Source organism: Labrus mixtus, chromosome 6 (assembly GCF_963584025.1).
Source record: "Labrus mixtus chromosome 6, fLabMix1.1, whole genome shotgun sequence".
Taxonomy (NCBI): Eukaryota; Metazoa; Chordata; class Actinopteri; order Labriformes; family Labridae; genus Labrus; species Labrus mixtus.
This window is the reverse complement of record NC_083617.1, coordinates 24,648,139-24,666,211: the sequence shown is the minus strand read 5'-3', so window position 1 is coordinate 24,666,211 and position 18,073 is coordinate 24,648,139. Positions and strand designations below refer to the sequence as shown.

General features: G+C 43.6%; 1 protein-coding gene across 5 annotated transcripts in view; it reads right to left on the bottom strand.

Annotated features, from left to right (window-relative positions):
- Positions 1–18,073, bottom strand: part of LOC132975829 (signal-induced proliferation-associated 1-like protein 2) — a 115,097-nt gene that overhangs the window by 49,411 nt on the left and 47,613 nt on the right. For all 5 annotated transcript variants that reach the window (XM_061040653.1, XM_061040657.1, XM_061040656.1 and 2 more), the window contains exons 3-8: positions 15,988–16,121; positions 13,337–13,525; positions 5,130–5,304; positions 4,414–4,517; positions 2,698–2,855; positions 1,566–2,142 (exon numbers count right to left, since the gene is read on the bottom strand). In XM_061040653.1, the coding sequence (XP_060896636.1) occupies positions 1,566–2,142; positions 2,698–2,855; positions 4,414–4,517; positions 5,130–5,304; positions 13,337–13,525; positions 15,988–16,121 (1,337 nt within the window). The remainder of the gene's footprint in view (positions 1–1,565; positions 2,143–2,697; positions 2,856–4,413; positions 4,518–5,129; positions 5,305–13,336; positions 13,526–15,987; positions 16,122–18,073) is intronic.

The following is an 18,073-nucleotide window of genomic DNA, read 5'->3' as shown; positions in this document are numbered from 1 at the left end:
CAAGGCGAAATGAGCGACCGAGGCTGAAAGAGGTGGAAATGGTGAAGATGAACGGACCATGCATAAGAGAAACAGTCTGGATTTTCTTATACACACCAACGTGCAGAAGATATAGTCCTTGTCACAGCAGCCGTGGGTTTGAATCTGACCCCGGCCCTTTGCTGCACGTCATCTCCCCACCCCACCCTCTCCTCCCACTCTCTCTCTTCAGTTGTCCTTCTAATAAAGGCAAAACTGGCCCAAAAACTATCTTTTGTGGGATAGCCAAACGAAGCACTTGAGCTCTGAACATCTGCAATAAAAACTTAATCTGGTGTCTGGAATAAAAATATAGAGACATGATCAACATGTTTGAATAAACACTGTTTCTGTCCTGGATACAACAAGGACAGAGAAGGAAGCTGCAAGCTTTTGTAACGAGGACAAATGGCTGCAAGCTCGCCGTAAAAACCTAATTATGACGAGCGGCCTGAAGCTGTTACCACCTGTGTTTTCATGTGTTTTATGAAGCAGACTCATTAATGAGGATGCAATTTGTTAATCTATTATAAGTTTTAAGATTCAGATCATAATTAAACAAAGTAACTGTCTTAAAATGTTGTTTTCGCGGCTCTGAATCATTGAACACACTAGTCAGCTATTGTTTCTTTTAGCTTTAGCATTTAATGATTTCTGGCCGAGACTTCCTTCTCCAGTCGTCGGCTTCGTTTCAGTCTGAAGAGCAACTTGAGAAAGTGAGAACGGAGTTAGAGTAGAGAGATGACGTCTGAATGTTAACTCAACTTTGTCTGCTCACAGAGCTACAAAGGTTTACGATAATAACCAATGAGATCCAGAATGACTGTGGATTACATTCTGCCCGTTTTGTTCTCCACACAAACAGCGTGCAGACAAACTCTGGACAACAACTACAAACGGAAACCAGATCATGTCCAACACTTAACACCATGTACCATACAGATTCTGTGATTATCTGCAGAAACTGTAACTAAAGATGTGTGTGTGTGTTGTACAGAAAAGGTGTGTCAGTATCTAAACGTGCTGTGCTCTGTGGGGTGGATGCAGAGGCGCTGCTTGTCAACAGGCAAGGCAGGCAACTGCTCGGGGCCCCAGGCCAGTAAGGGGGGCCTCGAGGGCCAACAAACTTTGCACCACAGCAGCGGCTTAAAATGTGAAAAATGTTCCAATGACAGTAGGAACCTCCCTAAGGGGGCCCCTTCTGACAGCACATATTCTTGTTGCCCTGCAAAGGAGCAAAGAAAGAAACAAAAAGGAAGAGGAGTAAGAATTGGAACACTGGTGGTGATAAACGCTGTTTGGAGGCCCCCTAATGAATTTTTGCCTCGGGCCCCATTGGACTGTAGAATCGCCACTGGGTGGATGAAATGTTTTAAAAGCTGATCATCATCATTGTTCTCTGAAATCTTCTTGCAGAATGATTTAGTTCTTATACTGACGACCTGACCTATAGGGGATCATCTGGACCTCTGTGCGGTCTCATCCGGCTCTCATTAAGACATGTGAGATGACAGAGATTATTACAGCTCAGACTTTAATGATCTTACCTCCAGTCTCTGCACCATCTCCCGGATGTCCTCCCCACAGTTGTCGTGAGCACACAGCATGACACACTCCCCGCGCTCGTAGAAGATCTTAATGCTCATAATCCCCGAGGTCCAGCCGATGACGTCCCGACAGGAGCAGTTGAACACCACGTTTTTAGACTCCTCCTCGATCAGCACGATGAACTCGTTAGATATGCCGAGCAGACAGTCCACGTCCGCCGACTGGCCGAAGTCCCGCGCCCGCACGCTCCAGGTGACGGCTCCCACGCTGAGCAGATGTGCGTCCTTCCTCGGCTTCACCTTCTCCTTCTTCTTGGCGCCCAGCGTGATGAAGCTGAACTTGACGGCGTTGTCTATCGTCGTCGTGCTCACAAAGTTCTCGGCCAGGTCCTTCAGGTACTCCTGCCGCGTTCGAGTCGCCATCGCCCGGAACTTCTCCGACTTGTGCGCTGCGTTTTCGCCGTTGATGACCTTGGCGAGCAGGAAGTCCCTGAAAACGGCCGACTTTGGGAAGGTTACAGACTTGGGAATGGGAGGGCCGAACGGAGGCACGTCTTTAGACCTGGACACGGACACGCTGGAGACACAGGAAGGAAATATTAATAACATGAAGTGGGAGCCGCTCAGAGAGACATAAGAATATGAAAGTGTGACTTTAATGAGAAACTATTTCAGTGTTCATTTGTGTTAGCAGCAGCTCAGACTAATCTCTCTCTCTGTTCAACACATGCTCTGTTATTAAAACGAGCCGTCTTGACTTCACTATCCGTCGCAGAGAGAGTCGTAAGTTATAATTTCAAGGTGTCTCTGAAGATAATAACTGTATCATCACCTAGCAGATCAAACGAACCACAGGCAGCTCTCAGCAGCCTATTATTATTATTCTTTTAAATGAAGTGCCCTTAAAAGTTCATGGAGAGCCATTTGGCAAGAAAAGATTTATGCAGAGCACATCCATAGATAAGCACGTTCCCATAAATCGTCTGGAGGGATATTATTCTGCATCAAGTCCAGAGGTAAGGAGTGAAATATCTGAGAGAGAGAGAGAGAGAGAGAGAGAGAGAGAGAGAGAGATAGAGAGAGAGAGAGAAAGAGAGAGAGAGCGCTCTGCAGCCTGCAGTAATCTCCTTACCTGTAGCAGACGTTATCAGTGCACGGGTTGTGGACTTTGACGATGACAAACACATGTTGGAAATGAGAGCGGATGTGTTTGGGAGTGAAGGGAAGGGCCCCGGGCTCCTGGAACACGATGGTGACGATATCATTCCCGATGTGCCGCTTCCTTAGTAACTGCAAAAGAAGGGAGAAAGAAAAAGAGTCAAAGACAAGAAGAGGAGGGTCGTGTAGAGGAGGTGAATGGTATGTGTTAGGTCGAGAGTGCAAAGATTCAAAACCCTGCATTCTTTCTTTCAGATAAGATCAGCTCACTTCTGCCATGGAAATATTAAAGGTTATAAAGACGGTTTAAAAGATATATCACTGTGTGTTAGCAGATGACTGCTCCATCTACGCAGCAGCTGATGGCATCATGGTGTGTAAAGGTATGCCTATAAACTCCTCTATTTCAGCCCTGCTCAGAACAGGCTGTTTCTGTGTCTGTACCTTTAAATATGTAAATGAGCTGTGTCTGACCACGCCCCCTCTCTGGAAGGGCTTGGCTGTCTCTGTCTTTCTCGCTCCATGCCCTATTGTTCACAGTAAGAAGGCAGACTCAGAGGGCAGAACAAACACCTAGCTGTGGGAGTGTCACCCACCTGGGGGAGGGGTTACTGCCCTTTGTGATGTCATGAAGGGAAAATCTCCAAACGGCCTGTTAGAGCACACATTTTCTGAAAAGTGGAGCAGGCAAAAGACGGAGAGGATGGACTTTTCTCATCATTGGGGGGTTTGTAGACAGACTAGAGACACATATTAGAGTCAGAGAAACACGGTGAAGTGGATTTTAAATAATATGGGCCCTTAAATTTTCAGGATGTCAAACTGTAAAATGTGGAAATGTCGAAAATCAGATGTTTAAATTTAGATAAATGTCTTTTTGAATGATGGAGGAGACACAGTTTTTTTGCTGGAGCAGACATTTTCCCTCCAAACCTAATTCATCCTGCCTGCATTGTTGCGTCGAGCAGGCGGTTAACCTCGATCTTTGGCCTGTATGAAGTCGTCAGCGAGGGTCAGAAAGAGCCCGAAACAACCGGGATTAGAGGGGACAGAGGTGAATTGAAAAGGATGAAAGGATGAGAGCTGGAAGATTAGCAGCGGGGATTAAATTAAACTATTCCACTCCATGAAATCCAAAAGGAGGAGGAGGGAAGAAAAGAGGAAGAAAAACATTCACATCCCGCCAATGAGACGTTTGACATGCTGACGGATCACATGTCTCCGCACTCTCCATCCGTACCACATCACTTGGTATCTTCACCATTAAATTCTCTGCAGAGTCAAACCCGCAGGTTTTTATTATGGGCTCTAAAAATACGCCCATACATTCAGCCATCGCAGCTTTATGGGGGCCGCCGCTCCACAGCTACATCCACTTAATTCCACTTGTTAGCGCAGACAGACACAGAGGCCCCGTCTCAAACCGCGACAGGTTCCAGCCCCTGGGGATGCATTGATTAAAAAACCCTACTATGGGGTACAGTTACCATGGCAACACTCATGCTTTCAACTGATAGGTCATTACCGTGGCAAAATGAGCCTCAGAGGGAGACGGGAAAGAGAGTGAGATTGAGGGATTGAAGATATCCTTAAAGGGAAGCTGCTCGGGGACCGCCATCACCACACACACAGAAAAACAAACATGGAGGTCTGTCGGAGGAGAGAGGGGGGAAACGATGTGTTCACTGACCTGCTGTCTGTTGTTGGGCGTGTGGGGGAGCATGGTGGACACGTGAAACATCAGCTCGTAGTCCTTGTAGGTGGTGTAGAGGGAGTGAGTGCCCGTGGAGTCGGCTGTAACACAGGACAGAAAGGTTACGATCTCAGAACTCAGATTTATTTATTCTGCAGGCCGGGCATGTTAGCAACAGGTTCACATGTTTTAACATCTTCTGTGTATTTAAGTCGTTTCTTATTGTGTTTACATGGAAATTTGAGACGCCTCATCTTAACGTGCACAACATTCCTACGTCCAAAACGGCCGTGTGGGGGGGTGCCTTAAAACCGCCTACCTTCTCTGGTCCAAACAAATCCAGAGCATTCAGGAGCAGAATCTAAAGTTAGAAGGAGGACATACTGACTGCTGCATTGTTGTCAGAGAAGCCAGCACTTCAACATAGCATGTTTCTTTAATGTCTGATCATATAGTAAGGTCATTTTATCACTCACTACACATCTTACTGATTGGACCTTTAAAACACAAAGAAAGGAGAGATAGAGGCGGAAGATCAAATAAAAAGGGAATAGATAAAGCTTCAGTGCAGACTAGCAGTATGTTGGTGATGTAACTGAATAAACAGGATATAGACTTTATAAAAAAACAACATGAAGAACAGGAGAACATCTGCACTCAGCAGCGTTGGGAGTGTGTGGGCTGCGCTCTGTTGAAAGTGTGTTTTATCTTACTCTTGTTATCCAGCTGAGCTCTGTACTTTGTGAAGCCTTTGAGCCGCACCCTCTGGCCGAGCAGATCCAAGAACTCCTCCAGAGCCGGACCAGCGCTCTCGTTGTTGTACATCTCCTCCTCCGTGCTCTGCCCCGCCTTGCAGTAAAGCACCCCCACCTTGTGCTGGAAGCTCAGCTGGATTGGAAACACAAACACACACACACACACACACACACACACACACACACACACACACACACACACACACACACACACACACACACACACACACACACACACACACACACACACACACACACACACACACACACACACACACACACACACACACACACACACACACACACACACACACACACACACACACACACACACACACACACACACACATTGAGTATCACGTCCTCTCACAGCACTCTTACATCGTGTACATTATTCACTCAGAGAATGTGAGAGAGCCCGCTTTCCATCATGTCACAGCTAATGTGAAGACTTTCAGAACCCTTGGAGTAAAGAGCTGAAATCCCCTTCACTGAAGCCGGGCTGTGAACTCTGAGAGGAGCATAAATCAAAGCGAGCTAATAGCCGCTACTTAAGAGCGGCTGGGGAGCGACCAGGGAGTGAATTACAAACTTACTGAGAGATAGTTTGGATTAAGGCGGAAAACTATAAGCTTCCAGCAAAAGCATTTTAATCCTGTTTAAAAAAAAAAAAAACATCCATAAGCAATATTTTGTTTGGATAAGTCTTCCCTCGAGAGGAGAAAGAGGCACTGAAAGGAAACAACGCTGATCCCCCCCGACAGCCCTCTAATAACTCTCTGAATGCACTCATTACTCCACAAACAACGTTTATTTATGGAGCTCAAAGTGAGCAATAATATCACATCATGACTTACTCACACACACATGTACAAAAAACCTCTTCTATGCATTAGAGCTCAACAGAGACCGCACACTTTATTGGCGGCTCTGGTTCTGGAAATACATTTCCGCGGTTCAAATCCTCTGTTGACATTTCACAAAATATATAGGAATTATATGAAGAGATTGAAGCATGTAACCATGACAACCAGCTAACCCAATACCCGTGATGATATGATTTGATTCTGGATTAAAACAGCGCTGAAGACACTGAGAAAAAGTCAAAGGTACAGGACAGTGTGCATTATTTTTGGGGGTTGATATCAGATGAACTTGTGTCTCCTACAGGAGCGTTAATCATCGCTTCACACTCAGGTAGCTCGTGGTCAGTCTACTTGTGATGGTTATGACATCATGGCGAATAATCCAATCGGCTATGGAGAAAATTAACAGTGGTTTTTACTTGTGGAACCTCAGTGTTGAGCTCTATCATACATGTGCAAAAAATGTCTTATATGCAACAATAGATGTTTTAAAGATGTGCATGTGCAATGATAGATTTCTCAGGACAATATTTAATTTTTTATCATTTAATAGAGTGTCTCCTTTTTATTTCCTGAAAGTGTGTATTTTGTTTTTCCCTGCTTACCTCCAACTTTCATTAACCAACGAGTGATGTCTCGCTGTGAGTAGGAGGGTATTTAACCTGTACTGTTTGACTCTGAGGAAGGCACAGTGCGTTGAAATGTTGATTCTTTGCACATGAATTAATTTGCCTTAAGGGATTCTTGTGCTCCAGTTCTTTCTTTGGACTCTGTCTGAGAGACGTAGTCCACTGAATTTTATTCTGAACGTATAAGATCTTTCTCTGACAGCATCGACCTCTGTTTGTGAAGCGGCCGAGAGTTTTATTCTTCATAGTGTTCTGCTGTAAATATTTTTACATCATCGTCCCTTAAATACAAAAACATTTGATCATAAACAAAACAAGGTTAGTTAGAAGTTAATATATTAATAATAATAATAATAATTATAATATTAAGAAGTTAAATATCTTCTCCTCAAATAGCTAAATCTCAGAGAGTTCAATCGCACCACAAAAATGTATTATTATTATTTCTCTGACCCAGAATGGACAGGTGTGATATGAACTCGTCTCACGGAGAGACAGGAAGGAATCAAACATCCAGAGTGATTCTTCTTCCACGCCGACACTGAGTGGCCTCTCCTCTAACATGAATCATTTATGGCTTTCAGCTCACGGAAACGGGCAGAGGAAAAAGAGTCAAAGCGGAAAAAATTGGAGGAAAAAAAAATGGCCTCCTGAGTTTGGCACCTGTTACCCAGGATTCACAGCTGAGGGCAGCAGGGTCTTAACCCGGGATGAATGTGTCAATACGCCGAGACAAAAAGGTTTCCATGAATGTGACGCTATCAAATTATCCACAGCCTGAAAGTGTGAGATTGTCTTTTTCCTCAATCACAGGTTATCAGTCTCCAACTGTTGCCATGATGACCTCCTCCGTTAGGCGCTGTGCTCTGCGCTAAAGCTCCTGCAGAGACAGGAAGCGATTATATGTTAAAGCCCAGTGGAGATGGCCTGATGTGCAATGATTCAGTTTTTTTTTTTTTTTTTCCTATCTTGTGTTATACGAGCTCACTTAACCTCATGCTCCGCTTAACTGACTACCCGACGGCAAGGACAATCGTGCTGCCCTTTGGTGCGAATTTGTCTGCGTGAGAAGTGCGCACACACCGGGACACATGACACACATACAGAGATGAGTAATACTCCAGAGGTAAAGCCTGTTGTGTAACTGCCTTTGATGTATTTTTGTGGCATCAGCATCTGTGAAGGTAAAGCAGCCAGAAGGAAAGCTTATCCAATTTAACGCAGGTTATTAGCTTAAATAACTTGCTTGCTTAAAATCTGAGCACTAATTGCTAAAATGCAGTTTAATTTTTCTCTCCCTCCCGTCGTGCGCTATGCTGCAGGGTGCTGAACACTTCCCGTCCTTTACCTCTTTTTAAGAAAAGAAAATTCTTAAAAGTGCAAAGATGGAAATAATTTTAATGAGGGGAAAGAGAAATGAGGACAGTGTTCCCCTTGGAGAGCTTAGAGACGCACCTGAGGGATACAGCAATGTCCTAACACAACACATATGCACACACACACACACAGTGACATCTGTCTGCACTGCAGCAAAAACCTCCTAGAACCTGACGCCAGTCATCAGGGACAGTTATGCAAACATCCACAGCATTTTTTGGATTCCACTGAGGCAATAACAAAATTTGATGCAAATAACAAGATGATGCACATTAAATAGAAACATAATAAAGTGTGCAAATCTTCAAAACGTACATCCCCTGTGTTTGCATGCACCCCTGTTTGTAACACAGCCTCGTTACTGAACTCAAAATTAGGGCAAACATCAGAAGTGTTTTTCCTCACAACAAGGTCAAAGTCATCAGATTTGGCCCCGCCTCCTCTCCGTCCTCCACCATTGTGCTCGCTAACCTTGCAGTCTCCATCAAACTGACATCATCATATAATCTGATTTTAGTTGACGGCTGGCTCTGGCTTCATCTGATTACTAAAATGGTGCTGGATTATGTTTTGTGACCTTTAACAGATCGGGGGGGGGGGGGGGGGGGGGGGGGGGGGGGGGTCTGTGCAGTGGATCCTATCAGATAGTTTTGGGCTTTCTGTGACTTTGATGGAAAGCTCACAAAAATATTGGATTAAATGTTCTGCTTCTTGCAGTCAGACCTTCCTCAGAGTCTAACTCTTAAACTTCTAACTAATAACAAGTTAATAAAAAAGTCTATAATTTGGGTTTTAAGCCGACTTAAAATCTCCTGCTCTCCTGCTCACTTGTGGTTGATTGAAACAACTTTTACTCCAATTAGCATTAATCCAACTTATACACAATAATTGGCGAGCCAGCCAGGAGCTGTAACGTGTGGGTTCAATTGTATTTTCAGTAATAACAGCGCTTGTGGTAAAAGATTTAAGAAACATATGTTGAGTTGGATGTTCTGTTCTGACCTTTTTTATTTGTCACTGATTTAAAGGTCACATATTACACAAAATCCCCTTCTCAAGGTTTCTCTGACACTAATATGTGTCCCTCGTCTTTCTACACGATGAGAAAAGTCCATCCTCTCCGTCTTTTGCCTGCTCCACTTTTCAGAAAATGTGCTCAAACAGGCCGTTTGGAGATTTTCCCTTCATGACATCACAAAGGGCAGTAACCCCTCCCCCAGGTGGGTGACACTCCCACAGCTAGGTGTTTGTTCTGCCCTCTGAGTCTGCCTTCTCACCGTAAACAATAGGACATGGAGCGAGAAAGCCAGAGCCACCCAGGCCCTTCCAGAGAGGGGGCGTGGTCAAACACAGCTAATTTACATATTTAAAGGTACAGACACAGAAACAGCCTGTTCTGAGCAGGGCTGAAATAGAGGGGTTTATAAACATGATCAAATACAGGATGAGAGCAGATTAAGAACTAGAAACTTCACAGACATGCTTTGGGGAACTCTGAGACTTATTTACACTAGTTGAAGAGGAGGAGAATATGTCACCTTTAAGCCCTTTTTTTGCAAACTGTTTGTTGCACCTTTTCATATCACGTTGACAAGAGAATGCAGTTCATTTTGCAGCCATGTTTCCTCAGCAATGATAACAATAAAAGGGAACATTAAAACGGAGATGTGAAGGACAATGGAGGGTCAAAAATTCTGGGTACAATTTTACAAAATTTAATTTCATGTCTGATTTACATATGTGAGAGGTGCTTTGTGCCTCAGCAGGTGGTAGATTACTCTATTGAATCTGTGCACAGAACCTTCCTGTAGCCTGAATTACACCTTGAGGTTGGGCTGTTGAAGTGGGTATCAGCACTGATTTATGTTCCTGCTAAGGTTTCACCCGCTTACTTTCGGGGACCGCTGCAAAACTCAATGGCATTGTAGAAATTAGGGAGTGGCCTGCATTTATTCTTTGTTCACATTGTGATACAGAGAAACAGCAGAGAAACAATTTATGGGTTAGGAAGAAGGAAATGTTTTCAGCTTCTTTTAGGGGTGATGATTAGTCGTCTTCCTCTGACCTTTGAAATATTGTCTTTCCTATCATCAGACTTCACAAAGTGTAAATGCAGTCGTGCCTTCATCTCGCTCAGATCACAGATTTAATCATCATATTGTATTAAAGATCAAACGTCTTTAATGCTAAAACATAAGCTTCTGATAAACTCTTCTGATTAAACTGTGATGCTCAGATTTTCTTCTTTAGATAGAAACAACAGAAAGACATCTGCTTTCTTAGAGAAACCATCGATGTCGTACAATCTGTGATGTTTTTATCCGACATCACATCTCAGAAATCTGACTAGCTGCCTAATGCTTTCCCCAGTCTCTGTGTGCACAGGGTCTAAACTACATTCACATGTGTTCTGATCTCTCAGGAACATTACAGCACAGTCCAAACTGCTTTCTGTCTCCAGAACTGAACCTGAAGATGTTACCAGGGCCGTCTTCCTCCATAATACTCTCTCTAACCAGGCGTGCAAAAGGAAGGATAAACACACTCTTGCATGTCAACAGAGGACTTAACATCTTCTCATCAGTGTGTATATGCACCAAAGAGTCCTTAAACAAAGCTCCCTGCAGGCAGGAGAAGAAAACGCAGCTCTTACAGTAACTGGAAGAGGTCTGGCAGAGCCTTTGTTATTATGTTTTACTGTCCAATAATATCCTTCCTCACATAAACACATTAGAGGGGTGGTGAAACTCCAGCTCGGTTGAAAAGATTACGGGGTGCTTGACCCATTAAACATGTGCGCAGCAAGCATAACATTAATGATTAAAACAGGAGGGCACCAAAATACTGAGGTCCAAATATAAACGTGGCCGATTGGTTTGAGGTTTGAGGAGGAGGAGAGCCAATTGGAGGAGTTGTAGACCCACTTAGCTGCAGCCCGCCTGCTCTCAAAGCACTTTCTTGGATTATATTGTTGCTTTTTTTACCCCCTTGTGTCATTTTTGGTCTTAAAACAAAGCCTGTATCCGCAGACGCTCGCTCATACCAAAGGCATGGGGAGTGATCTGGCAGGTGGACAAACTCTCGTTGAGATCTGGCAGAAAAGCTTCCTTTAGCGCCGACATAGAAAGTTACTTTGAGCTAATTTCACAGCCAAACGTCTGCCATCATCCTAAGTGCATTAACTCTCTTTCAAGAGGACGCTGCACTGCTCCTGCTTGTGTTCGCAACTCAGTCTTATCCTACAAGAGGGACATGGTTGACACTTTCTATTATAAGAGCCTTTCTCCTGTCAGAGCGAGGGATGGGCTCTCACTAATGAATGTAATTACACTAATAATAAGCCGCCAATTCTCTGATAGCACGATAAGAAGAGCGGCTAATCCTCCCACGCCGCTCTCCATCTCACAGTTTTATTAGAAGAGAAAATAAAGGCCTTAAAGATCACACAATGAGTGTGTCTCTGACACCTGTGATACAGAGCTCACATATCTAATAACCATTGGATTCAAACGGAGGTAATGTGAGATGACACCCGGCGTCGTGCAGGAAGAATACTAAACCACCTGCTCTCACACGAGTGAGTCGTCAGAGGGCGAGTTACTTTCTCTTCTGAGCCGCAGTTGATGGCGGCTGCAGAGAGCGTGGGATTCATATTGATTTCATTTCAGTGTCATATCGGCGGTCTTCTGTTTCCACCGGGGGGATCTGTGTTCATCTACAAGAAGATCATTTAAATGGAACAAAGCTTCCTGCTATTCTAACTGGATTACCGCCTCTCCGTTTCCTCCTAGAGCTGATGTAAACGTCGGAAACGGAGATGGTTCAATTCATCTTTTTCTAATTTTAAAACATTATTCATAATCCCTTTAACAGCACGTGTGTGCAGTAGCTTTGCGGTCTTCAAAGAACAGTTTGAGATTTAGGGAAATATGCTGCAGAGAGAGAGAGACCAAAGACAACAGTCACGTCGGCTTTTTGATGATGCTTCAGCCAGCAGTCAGGTGGTTACACGGCTGTATGGTCACATGAATTTGGATATTTGATACCCATCGAAATAGAGGGGTAAAGATTATATTTTTTCTAAAGATTTATTTTTGGCCTTTATCTGAGAGATAGGACAGTGGATAGAGTCCCAAATCAGGGAGACAGAGAGTAGGGAAGGACTACAGCCTCCATACATGGGGCATGGGCACTAACCACTGCGCCACCAGCACCCCAAGATTATATTTATATCATCTTTTTATGCCTTTATTTTAGAGATAGGACAGTAGGTAGAGTCAGAAATCAGGGAGAGAGAGAGAGAGAGAGGAGAATGACATGCAGGAAAGGAGCCACGGGTCAGATTCAAACCGCCCGCTTGGAGGACTATAGCCTCTGTACGTGGGGTGCACACACTAACCACTAGGCTACCTGCACCCCAGGTTTAGATCATTTAAGGGAAACTGATTTTGAAAATCACACTAGCAGATGCATCAAATCTGAGTAGAAAAAAGTGAACTTGTTTTAATCACAGTCCTTGAAACATTCAACATCATGGCGCTAGTTTTAAAGATTTCATATTGGGCTTTTTGCCTCTTTATTTAGGACGGTGGATTGAGTAGGAAACCAGGAGAGAGAGTGGGGAATGAACTGCGGGAAAAGGGACACAGGTCGGACTTGAACCTGGTCTGCCCGAGGACCATTGCCTCCGTATATGTGAAGCAACTTAACTGCTAGGCCAGCAGCGCCCCATGGCGCTAGTTTTATGTGCAATCAGAGTAAATGGAATTCATGTTTCCCACCATCTGTAAAATCTTTGCATTAAGGGTCTAAATTTAAAATGATACGGTATTGTCAATATTTGATTATTTTCTTAATCCCTTTAATTTTAGCTTAGCTTAGCATAGTTGAGCTTAGCCTAGTTTAGCGAATGGAAACGGGGGAACAGGTAGCGAGGATGAGCCAAAAGGTTACACAATCTACCCCCCAGCACTTCTTATATTCATGCTGTCTCTACAAAGAAAACAAAGAGTAAAGACTTCAATATTTGAGTTGTTAAAGGGCTTATAATGCATCGTTTGTGGAAAAAGAGCAGCAGCATATTCTGCAGTCTCTGCTGGTTTCCTGCTAACCTCACAGGAACAACAAACCTCACAGAAAAATATGTGCAGAAGCTTCTGTGCAAAAACAAACTAGCAGGACCTTTCATATAGAAAACCCTGTTAACACATGAACATAATTGAGGCCTTTAACATCACATTAGTCCATTTCTGCTTAATCAATTAAAACATGGTGGACGTCTGGCTGTACTCACCCCCTGCTCGTCCAGCTTCAGGAGCTGCTCTGGGACTTTGGGGGAGTTGAGGGCGAGTCTCAGACACTGGATGTTCAGCTCAGGGATCACGTACTCCAGCACTTCTTTCAGCGGCAGGCCGCGCGCCGTCCCGTGTCGCGCTGTCGATGGAATGGCGTCCTCAAGGATGGCTCCACGCAGCGTGGTCAGCTGAAATAGAGACGATGAATGTTAAGTCCAGTGTAGCTTAGTTAGTGTTTGTCTTGTGGATACCGCCTTTATGTATGTGTATGAATTCTCTGCAGGTTTATTTGATGAACCTTTTTAAAACATACTTTTCCTGATTTGACTTTAATTTATATTTTAATTTTCTCTTTAAAATATTTGAAATCTTTATAAATGTCGCCATTCTAAGTTTTGCATAAACTGCTTTGATTTACATCCTTATAAAATTGTATGTTTTGGAGTCATTTCTGTAATGATCTGCATCTTTTTGGAGCACTTTGTAACTCTACCTAAGATCTGATTGTCTGCTCTCTGCTTGAGCCCTCTAAGCAGACGGCCAAGGTTCACATCCGACCTACATGTCAGTACCCTCTCTCTCTCTCTCTTCCTGATTTCTGACTCTATCCACTGCCCTATCTCTAAAATAAAGGCATAAAAAGTCTAAAAATAAACCTTTTAAAATATATATATATGCTGAAGATTAAGTTCAGGATTTAATCTCATCCTGGTACGACTCCCTCACCACCGGACGCAGGTCATCCCAACCAAACCTCTCTGAACTGTACACTGCTCTATGACAGAGCTACCCTGATCCCCTCTCACTCCCTAATAACAGAAAACCCGTCTAACCTCCTCCACCCTGACCATGGAGGACCCCTCCATCATCCATCCATCCATCCATCCATTCATCCTTTCATGCATCCATCCTAGCTGCTGTGAGCTCCAGTGTAAACACCTCTTCACGTTGTTCTGTATTATTAGGCGTTGGCTCCATTAGTTCCATTGGAAGGCATCAGCAGTTCACTCCTTAAATAATTAAGACTGGCTAACTGAGCACTACACGTTAAGTGGTGTTTTACTATTAAGATTATTAATGTGTCAGTAAAAATCGACCCAAACAGCTTCCTCACAGCCACTCTGTAACCCTGAGTTGTTGTTGTTGAAACATCAGAGACACTTTCACGCAGATTACTAAACAGAGGAAGAGAGAGGGCGAGGGCGAGCGGGGCAGAGAGTCAGAGGCTAAATGATGAGAGTGCATGCAAACAGTCGCTCCAGTGGTCGGGGAGTTAAAACACTTTCTGCGTGCTACTTGCAGGCCTGTCATGACCCAGATACATTGTTTTATCGTGGGAGTGCTGCTTAAAACCAAGAATGGCGCTGGATATCAGTGACATCCTCCTGCCTGACACATCTGTTGCACCTGAATTATTCAGAGGATGAGACCACCCAGCATCAATCAGGGAGCCGGTTCGTACCACCGGGGACTAAGAGGCTGCAGCTCAGTGTGTGTGTGTGTGTGTGTGTATGTGTGTGTGTGTGTGTGTGTGTGTGTGTGTGTGTGTGTGTGTGTGTGTGTGTGTGTGTGTGTGTGTGTGTGTGTGTGTGTGTGTGTGTGTGTGTGTGTGTGTGTGTGTGTGTAGGTGTTTAGGTGAGAGTTTGTGACAACATGGCCAATCACACCGACTCTGATGGACTGAATGACTGTCTGCTGGCTCTGACTCGTGGTCACATCAGGCGGCTCGGAGCTGATTTAGGGACAGGAGCCGAGACGCTTCCTCTCGTTTTCAGGGGAACAGAAAGAATCCCTGCACTGCTATACGGATCGATTGGGCTCTGAGCTCAGGGACTTTAAATTGTCTGCTGAATGTAACGGTGAAAAATACGACAAACAATCTTTTAAAAGCATGTCTGACTTTGGTCAATACTTCACGTCTACTGTCTGAAAACAGACCTCCTGCTGGGAGCTGCTTTTACAGGATCCTGTTTCAATCAATCTCAGATAAAAGACCTCCTTTTTTTTGCAGCTGAAAGCTAAAGATTTAGACTTTTAGTGTCATCAGGTTTTACATTTATTGATGACATCATTACAGTGTGTTATATGAGGTGAAATGCATGGTGGGAACAACTGGGGGAGAGGCAGATGTGATCTCGCTGAATAAAATCATTATTTAGAATAATCCTGTTTAAAATGTTTAAAAAGATAAAATTCATAAAAGCAACACCATAACTTACATGATATGCTGTAAAGTTAAATAAGTTTATATAACCTCTGGGCTTGATTGTAGAAGTATAAACTTAGGCCCGAACGATATGTGACATTTTGGGCCGATATACAGCAGATACAATAATTAACAGACCTTTACGATCTCTTCTTAAAAACAAGAACATCTCAAAAGACAATAAATGTGCAGAGTTCAAAATAAGAAGTATTCTGTTGACGTTTCAATATTTCTTATGCAAAATCTGATGAATAAATAAAGGTAAAGATTTTTGTAATCTTTGATCAATTATTATAGTCTATTATCCTTTGTGACTCTGGACTCGGGTTGTGCAGATTCTGGGAATACAATGCATTCAAAGATACTCAAATGATACCACACAGAGACCATTTCTATAGCAGAGTAAAGAGTGAGGACAAACAGCAGGAGACGTTTTTTTTTTACCTGGCTGGTTCTGAAGGTGACTCGATAGTTGAACTGCATCCCTTCTTTCTCCTTCCCGTCATCCAGACGCTCCCTGCGGACGCTGACCGCCACCGGTCCCAGATTGTCGTCGAACCCGAAATAGTTCTGATGCTCTGATGGAGGTACGGCAAGAGAGAAAGATCAGATTTAAAACACGTTAAGCATCAAATGAAGGCCCTCAGTTTGAATAAACGTCAGTGAAGTGTCAGGAAATCTGTCAAAGCTGAACTGAAGAACAATAAAAAACATTTTTCACAACTTTATCCAATCACTGCTCTGGCTGAACCAGAATCTGAATGTGTATTTAAAGGTCCGCTTCCTGTATTTATGTGTTCATGAAGGAGTTCTGTGTGCTTTGGACCGGGTGAGTCCTTACAATGATTTTATAAAAGCAGCTGGTGACCCGTACAGATTTGAAATTGATTCACTTCGGATTATAACCCGCTCTGTAGAGACAGCACGAGGATTTAAAAAGTAAATCAATCAAAAAACAGCCCTCAAAGTTTTGACCCCGACCGACCCGACAACACTGTCCCAGACACTCGCACGACATCATCCTTTGTCACGAAACAAACACGAGTAAATAAAGTATTATTTTGGAAATGAACACATGCTGTTGTGCAGTATTAGAGATAAATAACATTTTAGATTATTTTATTTTGAAGGGATTCATTTATAATACCACAACAAGCATAAGTACATGTGTTATGCAAACACTGATTCTTCCTTTTCTGCTTTCATGTGATAACTTAGTGTGCAGGGTAGAGAATGGAAAGAGTCCTTGATATATTTAAAGGTCACATGTTCTCCTCCTCTTCAACAGTTTAAATAATTCTCAGAGCTCCTCAAAACATGTCTGTGAAGTTTCTTGTTCTAAAGCCACTCTGATCCTGTATTTGATCATGTCTATAAACCCCTCTATTTCAGCCCTGCTCAGAACAGGCTGTTTCTGTGTCTGTACCTTTAAATATGTAAATGAGCTGTGTTTGACCACGCCCCCTCTCTGGAAGGGCTTGGGTGTCTCGGGCTTTCTCGCTCCATGTCCTATTGTTTACGGTGAGAAGGCAGACTCAGAGGGCAGAACAAACACCTAGCTGTGGGAGTGTCACCCACCTGGGGGAGGGGCTACTGCCCTTTGTGATGTCATGAAGGGAAACTCTCCAAACGGCCTGTTTGAGCACATTTTCTGAAAAGTGGAGCAGGCAGAAGACAGAGAGGATGGACTTTTCTCATCATTGGGGGGTTTGTAGACAGACTAGAGACTCATATTAGAGTTAGAGGAACATGGGGAGACGAAGTGGTTTCATGGTCTGAGTCTTAAAACACCAGGATGAGCCCACTGAACGAGCTCGGATTGTTGGTGTCTTTGAATGGAACAGAAGAAAAACACTTTGAACATGTTTGTTTAAGACAAATAACACTAACCTACCTTCTCTGGTCCAAACAAATCCAGAGTTAGAAGGAGGACATACTGGCTGCTGCATTGTTGTCAGAGAAGCCAGCACTTCAACATAGCATGTTTCCTTAATGTCTGATCATATAGTAAGCTCACTTTATCATTTCACTCACTACACATCTCACTGATTGATCCTGTTGTAGTGTTATTAGAACCAGCAATCGTTTCTTGCTGACATAAAGAGTATGTCATCATAACTTCCTTAATACTCTGTTAAAACACTGTCTGGATTATGATCTGGAAACAAAGACTGAGTTTGTCTTTTAAAGGTTGAGGTTGGAGTGTGTTGTGTGTTTTTGTGTGTCATGAGCAGAGGCAGAGCTTTGCACACAAAAAGCGTTGCCTTGAGCAAACACTCCTTAATCCAGTCTAAAGCCGTGGAGAAGGACCGGGATTTACCAGACGACAAAGAAAACGCTCAGCAGGGAATCAAAGCACTGACACTGCAAAGAGATTCCTGCACAAGTTTAGACATTACATCTATGCCATGCCGAGTTCTTGTCACAGTGGCATTAACATCGGGGCAAAGCTCACATATGCATGAATAATAAATTAACTGTATGGAGGCGATGCAGGGTTAACCATCTGAGGAATGCTCGGCTTGTCAGA